At 34.8% G+C, this 18,228-nt stretch overlaps 1 protein-coding gene across 1 annotated transcript in view; it reads left to right on the top strand.

The window, feature by feature from the left end:
- The first annotated feature begins 3,819 nt into the window (after positions 1–3,819).
- Positions 3,820–18,228, top strand: part of LOC107602220 (phosphatidylinositol 4-kinase alpha-like) — a 43,534-nt gene continuing 29,125 nt past the window's right edge. Inside the window, exons 1-22 of the mRNA XM_016294666.1 lie at positions 3,820–3,955; positions 4,050–4,138; positions 4,471–4,543; positions 5,310–5,572; positions 6,322–6,388; positions 6,539–6,690; positions 6,770–6,835; positions 6,922–7,018; positions 7,950–8,141; positions 8,234–8,334; positions 8,432–8,561; positions 9,463–9,592; positions 11,036–11,131; positions 11,322–11,505; positions 11,593–11,693; positions 12,503–12,671; positions 13,381–13,431; positions 15,306–15,414; positions 15,692–15,828; positions 17,083–17,216; positions 17,292–17,374; positions 17,849–17,919. Coding sequence (XP_016150152.1) covers positions 3,820–3,955; positions 4,050–4,138; positions 4,471–4,543; positions 5,310–5,572; positions 6,322–6,388; positions 6,539–6,690; positions 6,770–6,835; positions 6,922–7,018; positions 7,950–8,141; positions 8,234–8,334; positions 8,432–8,561; positions 9,463–9,592; positions 11,036–11,131; positions 11,322–11,505; positions 11,593–11,693; positions 12,503–12,671; positions 13,381–13,431; positions 15,306–15,414; positions 15,692–15,828; positions 17,083–17,216; positions 17,292–17,374; positions 17,849–17,919 — 2,631 coding nt within the window. The remainder of the gene's footprint in view (positions 3,956–4,049; positions 4,139–4,470; positions 4,544–5,309; positions 5,573–6,321; positions 6,389–6,538; positions 6,691–6,769; positions 6,836–6,921; positions 7,019–7,949; positions 8,142–8,233; positions 8,335–8,431; positions 8,562–9,462; positions 9,593–11,035; positions 11,132–11,321; positions 11,506–11,592; positions 11,694–12,502; positions 12,672–13,380; positions 13,432–15,305; positions 15,415–15,691; positions 15,829–17,082; positions 17,217–17,291; positions 17,375–17,848; positions 17,920–18,228) is intronic.

Below are 18,228 nucleotides of genomic sequence, written 5' to 3'. Positions count from 1 at the left end.
TGTGTGTATATATACTGTATATATCCATATACTTGTCTAGATCAACTTTGAATGAAAAAAAGAGAATTTTAGAGCCAGTTTTTTGTTTTAATTTATTTATTTTTTGTGTAGGCCTATGTGAAATTTTGTAATCGAACAATTCAAAGAAAAACATCTTTATCTAACAGAAAGAAAGGTCACTTACAATTACAAAATGAGAACGCTAAAAACAATCTGACCACAATTTCTCTGTGTGGGTACATTGCAAAACTGTTTTTGTCATTATTAGTTTTTTGTGTGTGTGTGTGTGTATGTAGTTTTTAAAATTTTATTTCAGTTAACATTTAATTTATTTCAATTTATCAAAAACATTGTAGCCAGTCTTACTGTGGGTGAATTATATTTCTCTATAATTGAGGAGTACTGTTGTGTATTAAAGTATAATTTCAGCAGAGAAACAAAAAAGCGAACGCGTAAATGCTGCAGCACATATACGGTGACCTTGTAAATTGCGCGCTCGGGCTTTCCGTAGTCGCAGCTCTCATCTGCTGTCACTTGACGAACATTTCGTTTTAAGATGTAGATATTCGTTTGTTTTTAATATTAAATGAATAATGTCTTCGAGAGGGACGTCGCGGGGTTTTTATTTTAATACTGTTCTGTCTCTCGCGCGTTCTCTGGCTGCTCATCGACCCGCTCCTCTTGACAAGGTGAGAGTTTTACTTCATATTAGCATCTGAAGCTAACAGCTAACACGACCAAAACAAATCCAAGTTTAATGAAATATCTGACGTTCTCTCTTATTTATATAACCTTTATTAACACGTGTATATAAATGTTAAAGACCAGCTATTCAAATCGACTGACATTGCTTTATACACTCATTGCTTTGCTAGTTTCTAGCTCTTTTTCATGAACCCACAATTTAAGGGTTGAAGAGATGTTTACGTTATTAATTAATACCCACGTTTAATCATCAATATAATACGCTGAAACTAGAACTCAATTTAATAATCGCTTACATGATTGCTTATTTTAAATGCTTTATTGATCCGTTACACTTACAATACAGTTATAGGAAATAATCAGTGACAGCATAAAACTATCAATTTGATCATAATAATCATAATACAGAATATTTTTTGTTGTGAGTGAAATGTGTACTTTTAGATAATTCAAAACAAATTAAACCACATTTACACAGCATGTCAGATTTGGTCAACTGCTTATTGATTTATAATGTGTATATAAATGTTAAAGACCAGCTATTCAAATCGACTGACATTGCTTTATACACTCATTGCTTTGCTAGTTTCTAGCTCTTTTTCATGAACCCACAATTTAAGGGTTGAAGAGATGTTTACGTTATTAATTAATACGCACGTTTAATCATCAATATAATACGCTGAAACTAGAACTCAATTTAATAATCGCTTACATGATTGCTTATTTTAAATGCTTTATTGATCCGTTACACTTACAATACAGTTATAGGAAATAATCAGTGACAGCATAAAACTATCAATTTAATCATAATACAGAATATTTTTTGTTGTGAGTGAAATGTGTACTTTTAGATAATTCAAAACAAATTAAACCACATTTACACAGCATGTCAGATTTGGTCAACTGCTTATTGATTTATAAATGTATTTCTGAATACATTTATAAATGGCTGATGTGTTTTTGTGCTCATGTATAGCTCAGAGATGTAAAGTATGCATTAACCCTGACACATCACAGTGCTGTTTTGTTATTACTGTCTGACAGGACGTGAAAAACCAGGTGTTTCAAGCGCGGATCTCTATAGAAAAGTCATTGTGACTCTGAGAACAGAACATTTTCTGAGCCTTAGTGAGTCTTTGCAAAGGTGCTCTCATTTAAAACCAAGTATGCGACACGCTGGAGTCCTAAAAGTCAGTTTTGCATGTGGGATTCTCTATGTATGCTGGTTTTCTGGGACCTTTTTGGCTACGTGACATAGTTTGATTTATTGCTTCTGAAAGAATGATTTAACCCTTTAACTGTCACCCGTCCCCTCTGTGGGACGCCTAAGTTTATTTCACTATATTACAATTAAATCCTAATCTAATCATGACAAACTATATATCGTTGGAGAGGGCTAAGACTCCTAAATACATTTTTACAAAAACATTGGTAAAATATCTATGTAGGAAAAGTAATAGATTAATTTATGACAAGAGTGCACCTCAAAACTCTACATCATAACAGGAGTTCTGAGCTTTGTCAAAAAAAAGTCGCCTTCGTTGCCTTTTTCTCGATCACACGTTAGAAATCATCAGAAATGATATATCAATTGAAAACTTTAAATCTCAAAATTCATCCTTTGAACCCCATTTTAAAATCAAACATTGCATTACCATGAAAATGGTACATCAATATCATGTTACAAAATGTTTTCGTTCATGAATTATACATTTTTTTTAGTTTGGATAGTGCACTTCCACGTCTATGTTAAAAAATGTGAGTGACAGTTAAAGGGTTAAAATGATAATAAATTATAATTCTGAAATGTGCATGTTTACCTGAAAACAGGAAAGGCTTGATCAATAGTCTGTTTTAAAGGGAAGTATGTTATAAACTTCCTTACACATAATGAATTATACATTTTTTTTAGTTTGGATAGTGCACTTCCACGTCTATGTTAAAAACTGTGAGTGACAGTTAAAGGGTTAAAATGATAATAAATTATAATTCTGAAATGTGCATGTTTACCTGAAAACAGGAAAGGCTTGATCAATAGTCTGTTTTAAAGGGAAGTATGTTATAAACTTCCTTACACATTGGTGAACTTCTGTACGTAATCTTGCATCATTACGTTTTTATGATGTGTGTGCACCTGTTGTATTATTGAGTGGTGTCCAATGTTATTTTAGTATTATTTATATGCTATTATAATTTGTATTCAATTAAATTAAATAAATTTTATATTTTCAGCTTTCATTTTAATTTAGCTATTATTAATTTTATGTGCTTTTGTCTTTATATATATATATATATATATATATATATATAGCGTGCTAGGGACAGTTTAAAGGCGCTGCGTAATATCATTGCGCCTGCCGTACCATGGGTGCAGCAGTTCTATAATGAGAGTATAGTTCCTAGCCATATCGGCCTAGAAAATCGCAACTTTTCATTTTCCGTCGGTCTTAATACACGATGTAACTACAGAAGAGTCAAGTTTTAAACAGGAAAAATATAGAAACTCTTTGGTCATTTTTGAGTGAGATGCTAACGGTCTAATCAGATTCAATGATCTATGCTAAGCTAAGCTAAAAGTGCTACCGCCAGACCCGGAGATCGGCTGAATGGATTCGAAAACGGTAAAACTCAACTGTTTAACTCTAGGGGAGTTGGAAAATGAGCCTATTTTCAAAAATAGTGGAGTGTTCCTTTAAGTCGCTTGGGTATATTTTTAGCAATAGCAAATAAAACATTGTATGGGTCAAAATTATGGATTATACTTTTATGCCAAAAATCATTAGGATATTAAGTAAAGATCATGTTCCATGAAGATATTTTGTAAATTTCCTACCATAAATATATAAAAACTTAATTTTTGATTAGTAATTTGCATTGCTAAGGACTTCATTTGGACAACTTTAAAGGCGATTTTCTCAGTATTTAGATATTTTTTGCACCCTCAAATTCTAGATTTTCAAATAGTTGTATCTCGGTCAAATATTGTCCTATCCTAACATGACAGCAACAACCCTTATGACTGGTATTGTGGTCCAGGGTCACATATCAAACTAATTAAGTTTAGTAGTGTTATGTTAATCAAAGTGAATTCATTCATCGTGTTTATGAGCAATAATGGTCTGTAGTCCTGAATTGAATGTTTATTTGCTCCTCCAGCACAAGGACGCTATTGTCCCGTACTTGTTGGGTTTGCTGAAGCGATTACCCAGGGTGCAATGGATCGAGGAGAGCTCAGAGAGAAAAGGACGAGGTATAAAAAGATATTTTGGTCTTTTTTATCACATTTCCTAATTGCATTCTCAGTTGTTCCTGATCTTACATATCTCTCATCTTTGTGGTTTCAGAAACGCTTCCCGTTGCGGAGAACTTCTCCTTCTGTTTGGTGACCATGCTCTCAGACGTTGCTCAGATGGACGAGTCCATGCGAATCCAGGTGTGTGCATGATGACTTTGCTTGCTGTAGTTTTATTTGCTAATCTGAATGAATCTGCAACCAAGACATGTTGTTGTCATGAGTGTGTAGTTCCTTGTTTCTGTTACTGATTTTGCTGTCCTAGTGCATTTAAAAAGAGCAGTTTAATTGCTGATAGGTTGTATTATGTCACTAGCTGAGCTAAGGACACCTGGGAATACAACAATACAATGTCTCTCACAGCTTCATATTCACTCATGTCACATTAATTCTGCCGTGTATCTACCCTGACTGAGGTCTACAGGGAAAAGAGCAGCACTGATGTATTTAGTTTCCTCTCAAATCTCTTTCAGATTTTGGAGGCTGTGATTAACCTCATGCAGGTGCTACAGGAAACTTGTCAGAACATCGAAGGCCAAGATAAAGGTCAGTGTTTTCTTCCCATCCTGAATACCTTGTTTATATGAAATTCATAGCTTTCATAATGTGAGACAGATCAAAAATGAAGGATGGCATTTTATTGTATCTATCTAGAATCGATTGGATCTTGAAACATTATATTATTGGTTAACATTTTATAATTAATGACAGTACTGTGCAAATATTTGGGGTAGGACAGATTTTTAAAATGTAAAAAAAAAAAAAAAAATTTACATTAAAAATTGTTGTGAAATATTATAGCAATTTATTATAACAGTTTATTAATTTGAATATATTTTCATTAATAAAAATAATTTATATTATTATAAATAATAGTCAATAATAAATTGAGCAGTAAATCAGCATATTAGAATGATTTCTGAAGGATCATGTGACACTGAAGACTGGAGCAATAATGCTGAAAATTTAGCTTTGCATCACAGGAATAAATTACATTTTACAGTATATTCAAATAGAAAACAGTTACAGTTTTTACTGTATTTTTGATCAAATAAATGCTGCCTTGGTGAGCAGAAGAGACATCTTCCAAAAACACTATGAACTCATAATTATTCCAAACTTTTGACTGGTAGTGTATATAATTTGAAAATATAATATATATTTTAGAATATGTAATTGTTTTTTATCAAAATACAACAAGCTGCAGTTAGTCAAAATGAATCTAAATAAATAAATAGGGTAAATTTTGATTTCAGGTTGACTTAAATATTAGTGTGGAATAAAAATACTCTCTTCTGATTTTCCTCCCCAGAATACCTGTGTAAATACACAGTGCCCTGTCTGCTCGGCGTGGTGCGAGCGTTTGGCCGCTACTGCAACACAGAGGAGCCGCTGCTGTCTAAACTCTTCCCACGGGTCAGTCCTCAGCCCTTGGGCGCAGGAGACGGGGCGGAAGTGACCCGACGACGATCCTTTAATGATTTCCGCTCCATTCTACCCAGCTCGCTCCTCACCATCTGCCAGAGTGACACTTTACGCAGTAAAACCAGCAGCGTTTCCAGCATCTCACAACAGGTACCAGCAGAGGGCATCCGCATCTTTAAAATGAGAGCGCAGCGATCAGAAATGCAGGCATCCACAGACTGAGGCCTAGAAATGTATTAAACCGGAGCAGGACGTTTTAAATTCATTCAAAGTCATGTTGCATACACTGCAAAAAATATCTTCCTCAGTATTTTTGTCTTGTTTTCCAGTACAAATCTCTAAAAGATACATTTACTTGAGATGCTAAAAGAAGATATGAAGACTTATTTTCTTAGAAATTGAACAAATTCTAATGAGTAAAACAAGCTTAAAATATCTGTTAGTGTGGTTAGAAAAATAAACTTGCTTTCCCTTTGGAAAGGTCATTTTTCTGAGCCCATTGGCAGATACTTGTTCTTGTTTAATCATATAGTAAGCTCACTTCATTCTGATGAATTTCTTTGTATCCCCTTCCATTTATTCCTCAAATTGTGTCTTAAATTTACCTTCACAGAAACCTGCAGAAACCCATGCCAACCAGTGTCCTATGATTAAAACGTAAAATAATACTCTATCACATACAAACTTTTGATGGGAAAAAATAGTAATAAAACATTTTAAAAAAGCAAGTTCTGTTAAGCAGTTGTTAAAGGTGTGAGATAAAAAAAAAAGCATCATATACAATTGAAATACAAAAATATATATAATATATATACAGTATATATCAAATACTAGATTATATGATTTAACATTTGTTGAATTTGTGATTTTGTTAATAATGGCCTCTTTTTGTTTTCTAGGTCAGTCCAGAACATGCCGGACTTCCTCCCAGTTCTCCTGCTGACCCTTCTGCTCCTTATTTTGAAGGTAACTTTAAAAAGAATAGCGTTTTTGCTATTAGTTTTGCTTACTAGACAGTATTTTTAGTGCAGCTGACATGTTTAGACAAGCCTTTGATGCCCAGAAATGCTGTCTAGGTTTGATGGGTCTTAACCTGGTTTTCTTTTTGTGTTCCAGCTGGCTCGTATCTGCCGGATGGCAGCGCTGTGGACCCCGACTACTACTTCTCCACCATAAGCTCCAGTTTCTCCGTCTCGCCGCTCTTCACGGGCAGCAACAGTAAAGGGTTTGATGTACCGCTGGATTTATTGAGGCAGCTTGTGCAAATGGTCAGTGCTCTGCAATGCTTTCCGCTACTGTAGTATATTATGTGATGTATTTTTGTGGTTCCTTTCTCTTCTTGGATAGGTCGAGCAGTTTGTGTCAGAATCCTTTATGAAGACACTGGATCAGACTATGGTTGAAGTTCTGGAGGTACCTGCTTTGATTTGGATGCTTCTGCTTTGTTTTGTTCAAAAGACAGTCTGTTGCTTTCTGGACATTTGCTTTCTCTGTTACAGGTCAATGCATCAGTTAATCTGTTCTACAAGACATTCAGTGATCCGCTGTATGTGGCCATCTTTAAAATGCTGAGGGACACTTTATACTACATGAAAGGTAAATTGTTGTTAATAGTGCGTAATGTATGAATTACATTTTTAAAAACATTTAAATCGTGTTAATTAAAACATATTGTTGTTTTTATTCTATTACGTGTATTTTAATAAATTACAAAATCAAATCAAATAATTATTTATTGTGGATAAAATCAAATAATTTTTGAATTTAATATAAATCAAATAATAATTGATATTCATTTTTATTATTGTTGTTATTATTATGATATCACTATCTGTTACATTTATTTTCTGTTGTATAAATATATTTATTTAAATTTTATTTTATTTATATAATTTATAATTATATTTGTTTAAATGAGATATATATATAATTTGTATTATTTATATGTATTATCTATTATATAAATATTTGCAATTTATTACAGTAATAAATCCATTATAAGTATTATTAATCTACTATATAATAAACCACAAGTTTATATAATATAATTTATTACAAATAAAACCAAATAATAATAATAATTGCATCATTCTTAATCTATTGTGTATTATTATAACATTCAATAAAAACAGTATATTGGCACATAAATAAACTAAAATGTATTAAAAATAAAAAATAATTATTAATAAATTAATAAAAATATAATTATTATTAATGAGTTATATTTACTATTATAACAACAAATAAATAAAATCTAATTACGGTTTATTACAAACAAAATCTGGCATCAAAATATTTAAATGTTTAGTAGAAAAAGGGTTTACATTTTTAGGTAATTGGAATAGAAAGTTTAGGAAAAATAAATAAAAAGAAAATATATTTTTCTACAGTGTATTAGCCAAATCAGGTAAGCCACTAAATTTCACACCGATGTTTAACATCTCTCAGACATATGGCTTTCAGTAACTCTAGTTTCTAGTTTTAGGAACTCTTGCTATGCTGTTATGTGATGGTTTGATGTGCACAGACCTGCAGGTGTCGTTCGTGAAGGAGGTTCATGACTTTGTTCTGGAGCAGTTCAGCAGCAGTCAGTCTGAGCTGCAGAGGATCCTGCATGACGTGGAGTATCTGCACAGCGAGCTGAACCTGCTCAAACTGCGCTGCCAGGCCAACGCTGCCTGCGTGGACCTCATGGTGTGGGCCGTCACAGAGGAGCAGGGTGAGACTCTGAGAGGATTCTGGTATTATGTGCTTCACATATGTGTCATGTGACTTCTCTAACCGTTCATTTTTTTGGGTTGTTTCTGCCAGGTGCGGAAAACCTCTGCACAAAACTGTCCGAGAAGCTGCAGTCCAAGACGTCCAGTAAGGTCATCATCGCTCACATGCCTCTGCTCATCTGCTGCTTACAGGTGCGTCCAGAGTTCTGCCCCGCTCAAAATGCACTGAAGAAATTCATTTTGAACATTTAGGGGTAAAATGCATCATTTATGGCGTTTCGTGGAACAGGGTCTCGGACGGTTGTGTGAGCGTTTCCCTGTGGTGGCTCATTCAGTCACCATGTCTTTAAGAGATTTCCTAGTGGTACCTTCACCTGTACTAGTGAAGCTCTACAAATACCACAGTCAGTACACCACAGGTGAGATCCTTCCCTTGATATCTTTGATATCTAGATTTATGCTGCGTTTATTTGCTGAATATTTACTCATCCTCAGGCCATCCAAGATGTAAATGAGTTTGTTTCTTCATGAGAACAGATTTAGAGAAATGTAGCATTGCATCACTTGCTCACCAATGGATGCTCTGCAGTGAATGGGTGCCGTCAGAATGAGAGTCCAAACAGCTGATAAAAACATCACAATGATCCACAAGTAACCCACACCACTTAACATCTTGAGAAGCCAAAAGCTGTGTGTTTGTAAGAAACAAATCCATCATTAAAACGTTAACCTAAAATACTGGCTGAAATATGAGTCCTCTATCCATAATAACGCTTGCTCCAGTGAAAACGTTCATTCTCTGTTGTTCTCTCACATCAAAATCCAACAACATATTTGGTTATGTTTTGAACTGTTTTCACTTCTAAACGGTGCTGTGCATATTACTCTCTTGATTCAGATGAGACAACTTTTTCAATCAAGAAAGCAATATTATGGATTATGGACTCGTATTTTAGCCAGAATTAATAGTTCATAGTTAAAAATATTTTGATGTATTTGTGACTTGTGACACAGCTTTTCGTTTCTCAAGATGTTAACTGATGGACTGGAGTGGTGTGGATTATTGTGATGTTTTTATCAGCTGTTTGGACTCTCATTCTGACGGCACCCATTCACTGCAGAGCATCCATTGGTGAGCAAGTGATGTAATGCTACATTTCTCCAAATCTGTTCTCATGAAGAAACAAGCTCATCCGCATCTCACATGGCCTGAGAGTGAGTACATTTTCAGCAATTTTTCATTTTTGGGTGAACTATTCCTTTAAGAATAAAAACATTTGAATCAGTGCGAGTAGTCCAACTCCATTTCCCACTAAACAGGAACAGGAGAGATCAAGATCCACGTGACCAATGAACATTCCCAGTCCACCTTTAGTTCTCACCCCAGTATGAAGACCCAGCCATCCATGTATGAGCAGCTCCGAGACATTTCCATCGACAATATATGCAGGTAAACCTGACAATTTCCTGACAATTTTCAAGCGACAGCTGAAAACTCATCTCTTTCGAAGCTACTTGACTTCATCATAAAAAAAAAAAAAAGTATCTCTCTCTTTATTTATTCCTTCTCTTTCTAGCTTGTACTTATTTGAACAATGTCTAAGAACTTGGTATTACAACCACTTCTTGTGTCTGTTTGCCTCTTTAAGAAGAATCGCTTTATGTATCCCCCAATTGTAAGTCGCTTTGGATAAAAGCGTCTGCTAAATGACTAAATGTAAATGTAAATGTAAACCTCATTTATTCCTATGAAATTATTTTCAGCTGAAAGTAATGCCTAGTTCTTATGCATAATTTACATCATATCTGTCCTATACAATATGTGATCCTGGACCACAAAACCAGTCTTAAGTCGCTGGGCAATAGTCAAAAATGCATTATATGGGTCAAAATTATAGATTTTTCTTATATGCCAAAAATCATTAGGATATTAACTAAAGATCATGTTCCATAAAGATATTTTGTGAATTTCCTACTGTGAATATATCAAAACTTCATTTTTGATTAGTAATATGCATTGCTAAGAACTTCATTTGGACAACTTTAAAGGCACTTTGGATAAAAGCGTCTGCTAAATGACTAAATGTAAATGTAAATGTAAACCTCATTTATTCCTATGAAATTATTTTCAGCTGAAAGTAATGCCTAGTTCTTATACATAATTTACATCATATCTGTCCTATACAATATGTGATCCTGGACCACAAAAGCAGTGTTAAGTCGCTGGGGTATATTTGTAGCAATAGCCAAAAATACATTATATGGGTCAAAATTATAGATTTTTCTTATATGCCAAAAATCATTAGGATATTAACTAAAGATCATGTTCCATAAAGATATTTTGTGAATTTCCTACTGTGAATATATCAAAACTTCATTTTTGATTAGTAATATGCATTGCTAAGAACTTCATTTGGACAACTTTAAAGGCACTTTCTCAATATTAAAGTTTTTTTGCACCCTCAGATTCTAGATTTTCAAATAGTTGTATCTCGGCCAAATATTGTCCTACCATAACAAACCATGCATCAATGGAAAGCTTATTTATTCAGCTTTGAGATGGTGATTTAAAAATATTGACCCTTATGACTGGTTTTGTGGTCCAGGGTCACATATATGAGTTTAGGAGTAGTTTTTTCCAAATCATAGTATGTTAAAAGTTTGTCTTGCAGAAGAGACTTGTTTCAAAAACATTAAGAAATATTTTGAACGGTAGTGTAAGTACTGTACCATCATCATGGTGGTAAATATTTTAAGTACTAATGAGAATTGGGATTTAGGCTATAACCTGAACTTTGACAGTCTATAGTATAACTTTGCAGTTTTTCATTTAGTTCACCACAGTTCTAAGAAGTTACTAGTCACTATTAAGGGACTTTTTTTGTTATTCCAGGTGTTTAAACGCAGGGTTGTCCATGGACTCAGTCATCGTTGAGGCTTTTCTAGCCAGTCTTTCCAACCGTCTTTACATCTCGCAGGAAAATGACAAGTATGTTATTGAAATCTGACAATAAATCACATATCATGCATCCTGATCCAAAATTCATTCTTATTGGTCATTAAATAGTTAAAAGTCTTTCATTCTTATTCTGAATCTCTCAAGTGGAATTTAAGAAAATGGGACATTTTATTATTTTTAAGGGAATCACTAAAACATTATTTGTGTCCCTTCCCCACAGGGACGCCCACCTCATCCCTGATCACACCATACGAGCATTAGGGCACATCGCCGTGGCTCTGAGAGACACTCCCCGCGTGATGGAGCCCATTCTACAGATCCTGCAGCAGAAGTTCTGCCAGCCGCCGTCTCAGCTCGACGTCCTCATCATAGATCAGCTGGGCTGTATGGTCATCACAGGAAACGTACGCCAGCATTTCCGTCTTCTGTCACAGGGATTGTTTTGATCGGCCTGCTGGTGCTAAAGTTTCCTTTCTGTTTGTCTCGCACAGCAATACATTTATCAGGAAGTCTGGAACTTGTTCCAGCAGATTAGTGTGAAGGCCAGCTCGATGGTTTACTCCACCAAAGACTACAAGGATCATGGATACAGGTGATGATTTACAGTGGATTTTTTAGGCTTGACGACTTTTCCTTTCTGCTGATGTTACCAAGGGTATGTGGATGGAGAAAAATCATATTAATCGCACTATAATAAATCAAGCTCTGCCCTTATTATCCTGAATATTCTGTTTCACTCAGAAATGTCACATCATTTTTTTAAATTAAATTTACTTGCCAAGTGATCAATGTAAAAACAACAATGTCAGCAACAAAAATTAGTAATAATAATAAATAATTTTAATATACATAATTAACACAATAAACCAAACAAATAATATTAAATATTATAATAATAATAATAATTATTATTTTATTTAATTATTTATTTTAAGTAGTCCCTTATGCTCACCGAGGCTAAAGTAACATTAATATTGTATAATATAGTTTTCGATTTTAATATGTTATTTTATTTGACTGCTGAAAATTCAGCTGTCATCAGAGGAATATATTACATTTTAAATTATATATAACTAGAAAACAGTTATTTTAAATTATTATACTATTTAACAATGTTACAGTTTTTACTAATCAAATAAATGAAGCCTTGGTGAACAGTAAAGGGACTTCTCTTAAAAACATAAAAAAAAAACTATTATATACTGTATTATGGCCCTTTATACACTACATACACATGAAGATATATGTATGTATGTATGTATGTATATATATATATATGTATGTATGTGTGTGTATATATGAAAATTCAGTAAGTCGGGAGAGATTATAAATGCATTGCTGTACTGTTTCATTTTGTCAATTGCATCTTTATCTTTGCTCAGTTTGGTTGTGTTTATGCAGACACTGTTCTCTGGCCGTGATCAACGCTCTGGCCAACATCGCAGCAAACCTGCAGACAGAGCAGATGGTGGATGAGCTGCTGGTGAATCTGCTGGAGCTGTTTGTGCAGCTGGGGCTGGAGGGGAAACGAGCCAGCGAAAGAGCCAGTGAGAAGGGCCCGGCCCTCAAGGTACCGAATCTTCACATTATATTTCTCTACTTCATTGTAGGACAAGCATGCGATGTACAGCACATCTAGCATTCATTATATGGGACATTGTAAATGTTATATAAGGATTAAAGAGGAATTATAGAAATGCAGTGTGGTCTGCTAAAAGTTGCAACAGGAAGGATTGTTTGAATTCAGAGCAGAACAGTAGTGTCAGTGCTGTAATAGGATTTGCAACAGTGGAAAAGTCATGAAATATCTAGCTAAAATGTGACCCTGGACCACAAAACCAGTTATAAAGGTCAATAAACAAGCTTTCCATTGATGTATGGTTTATTAGGATAGGACAATATCTGGCCGAGATACAACTATTTGAAAATCTGGAATCTGAGGGTGAAAAAAAATCTAAATATTGAGAAAATCATCTTTAAAGTTGTCCAAATGAAGTTCTTAGCAATGCATATTACTAATCAAACATTAAGTTTTGATATATTTACGGTAGGAAATTTACTAAATATCTTCATGGAACATGATCTTTACTTAATATCCTAATGATTTTTGGCATAAAAGAAAAATCAATCATTTTGACCCATGCAATGTATTGTTGGCTATTGCTACAAATATACCCCAGCGACTTAACACTGCTTTTGTGCTCCAGGCTCACAAATGGAGTATTTGAGTAATGTAGTGTTTCTGCTTTTGAATGTTTCTTATGTTCATTTTTCCTCAGGCGTCCAGCAGCGCTGGTAATTTAGGAGTTCTCATTCCTGTCATTGCTGTGGTAAGAGAATGGCATTTCTGCAAATGTGACACAAAAATGGTTCTGTTAATATTCATTTCATGATTTAGAAATTAATAATTAGTTGAGTGCATAAAGATGAAACTTTTATAGGTACTGTTTTACTTTTTAACCAACTTTTTTATTGAACCAAAAATCTATATGAATGAAAAAAAATAATGTTTTGTTTGCTAAGTTTGTTTTTTACTGTGCCCCACAACATTTTTTATTTTATTACAAGGGCTGCAAAAAACGGTAATATTGTGAAATACTATTACAACTGAAGACTGTTTTCTATGTTTCTTGTTAAAGGTAATTTATTCCTGTGACGAAATAGCAATAATTTGTTATTTTTTAGGGCTGGGCAAGTTAACGCGTTATTATCGCATATATAACGCATGAATTAATTAACGGCGACAATTATTTTATCACGCATTAACGCAGTTTTTATTATTATTATTTTGAAAGTCCGTTGCTCACTGGCTCTGAATTCACATACAGACAAACCATGGGTCACAGGAGGGGTGGGATGTTGATCAGTACTGGATTGGGATGGGCGTCATCACGCGTCTCAACCAATGAGAGCATTTGCAGCAGCGCTCACATGAACGCTCCCGATAAAATTATTTAGGCTAAGCATCAGCATTCACAAACCACTGTTCACTGTTATTTTTAACAAAAAAGAGTGCAACGTGCACATAATCATGACTTCATAAGTGGGAAATAGGAAGCTTCCGATAGCACATGAAGGCAGAGAAGCGCTCTCGCTCAGCACAGTGGAGTGCATAGTTTTGTTAACTTTCTGGTTTATTATTTTGAGTCGTTTGGGACGCGGTAACACACGGCCCTCTCACAATATATTGCTTTACAGATCTATCACTCTTGCTGCTCAGAAATGTTCACGCAATCATGCTGCACGTATCAGAAGTTCCGCTCTCACTCACTGATCTATATATAACTGAACCACACTCTGGCCCACCTCTTCCAACCGAGCTAGGGCCGGCTAAACGAACCGCGCCCGAGCGCGGAACGGAGCGATCACACTAGTTAAACGAACCAGGATTTGGGGGTCAAACGCTCTCAGGCACTGTTAAGATTGCCAAGTGTGAGTAGTACACACATATTCTTCCGCATCCGGCACACACGAGTCTCTACCCACCCGCACCTGCACCCGCCCATCAAGTGTTGTCCTGCGATAGTGCAGGTCTCTACTTGGAAGGTGCCTGTTATAATGTTGTTTTTCTATAACAAACTATAAAATATTTTCTATAAAACGTTAATGCCCTGGCAGTGGCAAATAGCTTTGGTTTTATATTTAATTTGATTACATTAATGTTATAAGTTGAGATCTACAAGAAATATTTAAATTGCTACTATGTAAAAGGAATACTGCTCTAAAAAAGCACCTTATTTGTTTAAAGTGTTTGCAAACCAAGTGTAATTACACTTTTGTTCATATAGCAGTACTTTTAAATGAAAACGTGCAAAATACACTACTTTTTAATTCATTATTGAATTTTGTGCATAGCAATACGATTAATCGGGATTAAACATTTTAATCGTTGCCCAGCACTATTATTTTTGTTTATGACGGTCATAAATTCAGCATTGTCATCATGGAAATAAATTACATATTAAAATAACATTTCAAAATATGAGTGTTTTACTGTATTTGTAATCAAATAAATGCAACCCAGATTTGGACATTTTTAATGCTTAAGTAAAATTTGCAAAATCAGTCTGTTTTGGTGTAAAACTTTTGAAATAAAAATTTTATACGCTTTATTTTACTCTCCACATATAATAATTTTGGTTACTACCTGATTGTGTCAAGCTGTTCATAATTTCATCTGTCTGCTTTTTTTTTTATTTTATAGCTGACCAAACGTTTGCCGCCCATAAAAGAGGCCAAACCGAGACTGCAGAAGCTGTTCAGAGATTTCTGGCTGTATTCGGTTGTGATGGGCTTCACTGTTGAGGGCTCAGGTCAGATAATTGTCATTTATAAATCACTTATATAAGTCAACATATTTGTAGCTTTTTATTTTCTTAAGATTGAACAATATGTATGATAAAAATGACTGCCAGCTAAAAATACCTAATCGTAGTTATATATGACAGAAGGAAGCTCTGTAATAATACTGCTACTATTTCTGTGTTCAAAATAACCCAATATTAAATAAAAGATTAGCATAAGCCATCCAATTTGTAGGTCTGAATATTGATCTGAATATTGACTGATTTTGTCATCTTTCACGTTCAGGTTTGTGGCCGGAGGAGTGGTATGAGGGAGTGTGTGAGATCGCAACCAAATCCCCCCTGCTGATGTTCCCAAGCGGAGAACCGCTGCGCTCAGAACTGCAGTATAACTCTGCCCTGAAGAACGATACGGTCACTTCGGTACAGCTAAATCAGTTTGATTCTTGATATAAAAGATGGATTGTTCCCTGCTTCACCAAATCAGACAGAAAATTTTGTCTGATTTGACATTTTTTCTTATAGCGCTTTATACAATACAGATAGTTTCAAAGCAGCTTCACAGTGATAAACAGGAAAATAATGTTGCAAAATGTGATCAATTATGAAGCAAACTCAGTTAAACTATAAAGCAGCTATACAGAAGACAATAGTGTCATTATCCTATAGAGGCCCGTTTCCACCATCAAAAAAAAAAAGAAAAAGGTTATTGCGACTTTTTATCTCACAATTCAGTCTCGCAATTCTGAGAAAAAAAGTTGTAAGTATGAGATATAAACTCAGAATTCAGATTTTTTTCCCCTCACAATTCTGAATTTACAGCTCACGATTTTGCATTTATTGCAGAATTTATTGCAATTCTGACGTTTTTCCTCAGAATTCTGAGTTTACATTTCTCAATTCTAGTTTTTTGCTTCCGCCATGGAATAAAAAATAAAAAAGGTAATTACAACTTTATATCTCACAATTTTGACTTTTTTTTTAATAGCAATTGTGATTTTATATCCCAAAATTTTCTTCTCTGAATTGTGAGTTTATATTAGGCTGCCCCCTAATAGACGACTAAACATTAGTCAACAAGAAGAGGCTTAGTCGACTGAAATTGTATTAGTTGGTTAGTTGCAGGAAAAAACTGTCCATGTCTGTGGCTGGTCCTTAAGGTAATTACTTCTTGCTATTTTTCCTAACACATAGTCATTACTTTTGCAGTGCTTTGTGGCAAGCTTTATGTATGCGCTTGAGCACAACATAGGCTATATATTAAAGGCTCCCCACCCCCAGTATATATTTATGTAGCGTCTGGACCACTCAAACACACAATACATATTTTGTTAGCTAGATTTAACAAATACTCTGTAACACCCCAGGAAGCTGAACAGGCCCCTGGTTCTATAGCAATGCCGACACCCGATACATTTGCGACCTCCTGGAATTTAGGTGAAGAAGGTCGCTTCCTTGCCCATAAGGAAAATCCACAAGGGAAGGACTTTTCTTTGCTAATTAATTAATAGGAAAACCTTTCTTTGAATGAACACACATGATCCTTCAGGTCATTGGGTATATTATTGTCATTGTGTATTTTGTCTTTGAAATTGTATACTGTTGTCTTGTCCAGCATGATCGCTGAAATTCACCAGTTTCACCCTGTAAATTGAACTGGATGCATTGTGTTTCTAGGCTGAGCTGAATGATTTGAGAGGCACCATAATTAACCTGCTGGATCCTCCGCCGGAGGTCGCTGCGCTCATCAATAAACTGGAGTTTGCCTTGTCCACCTACCTGCTGTCCGTTTACCGACTGGAATACATGAGGTACGTGAGTAAATGCTGGTCTGTTTTAGACTGGTGTGGCTCTTTGCTTGAACATGACCGCTTGTATCTTCTCAGGGTGTTACGCTCACTGGATTCTGATCGGTTTCAAGTGATGTTTCAATATTTTGAGGACCGAGCGATCCAGAAGGATAAATCAGGTGGGCTAGAACATTCATCTGTTTCTGGATGATTTAAGACGACTTATGATTCATGACTTTGTTGTCTCAAAATGAGTTGTTTTCTCCTTTTCACTAGCACTTGCACCAAACTTTACAGATACGTTGTATTCCTGTCTATATTCTGAAGTGTAGCTTAATCATATATCATTCCCTGATTTATATAACATTTTTATTCCTAAAAACATGGTGAGAATGAATCAGGACATTTTTCAGTGATATAATTCTTAATTTGCTCATTTAAAAATAACATTTCAGAAAACTTGCAATACAAAATTTCAATTCTTAATGTGCTGTGATTAATCACTTAGTTAAAGTTTTATGATATCTATTAGTTCAAATGTGCCCTATTCACCTATAGGGTCTTGTCTTAAGATTCAAGTTTAGCAAATACTTTATATACTCAATAGATAATTTTATTTGACAGCTTTGCTGTGATTGTGTTCCTCATCTCAGGAATGATGCAGTGTGTCATTGTGGTGGGTGACAAGGTCTTTGATGTATTTCTTCAGATGATGGCTGACAAGGTAAATGAAAAATAAAACCTCATACTAACTGAGGACGTGGACCATTGGCGGTGTCCTCTAATATTACATATCTTTTTTTGGTACTCAGTACCGGCTAGTACCAAAAAGTATCGTATCGGGTGAGTACTGGAAAAAGTGGTATCGGTGCATCCCTACTAAAAATATACCCAAGCGACATAAAGGGGTCATATGATGCAATTTCAAGTTTTCCTTTCTCTTTGGAGTGTTACAAGCTGTTTGTGAATAGATGTCTACGTCACTGTCTGGGAAGATTTGCATAATACCGCCCAAATGTTCACGCAAAGAAAG

The sequence above is a fragment of the Sinocyclocheilus grahami genome, unplaced genomic scaffold (genome assembly GCF_001515645.1).
Source record: "Sinocyclocheilus grahami isolate Dianchi unplaced genomic scaffold, SAMN03320097.WGS_v1.1 scaffold322.1, whole genome shotgun sequence".
In the NCBI taxonomy this organism is placed as follows: Eukaryota; Metazoa; Chordata; class Actinopteri; order Cypriniformes; family Cyprinidae; genus Sinocyclocheilus; species Sinocyclocheilus grahami.
The sequence above is the reverse complement of the archived record's forward strand: the minus strand, read 5'-3'. Positions and strand labels throughout refer to the sequence as shown.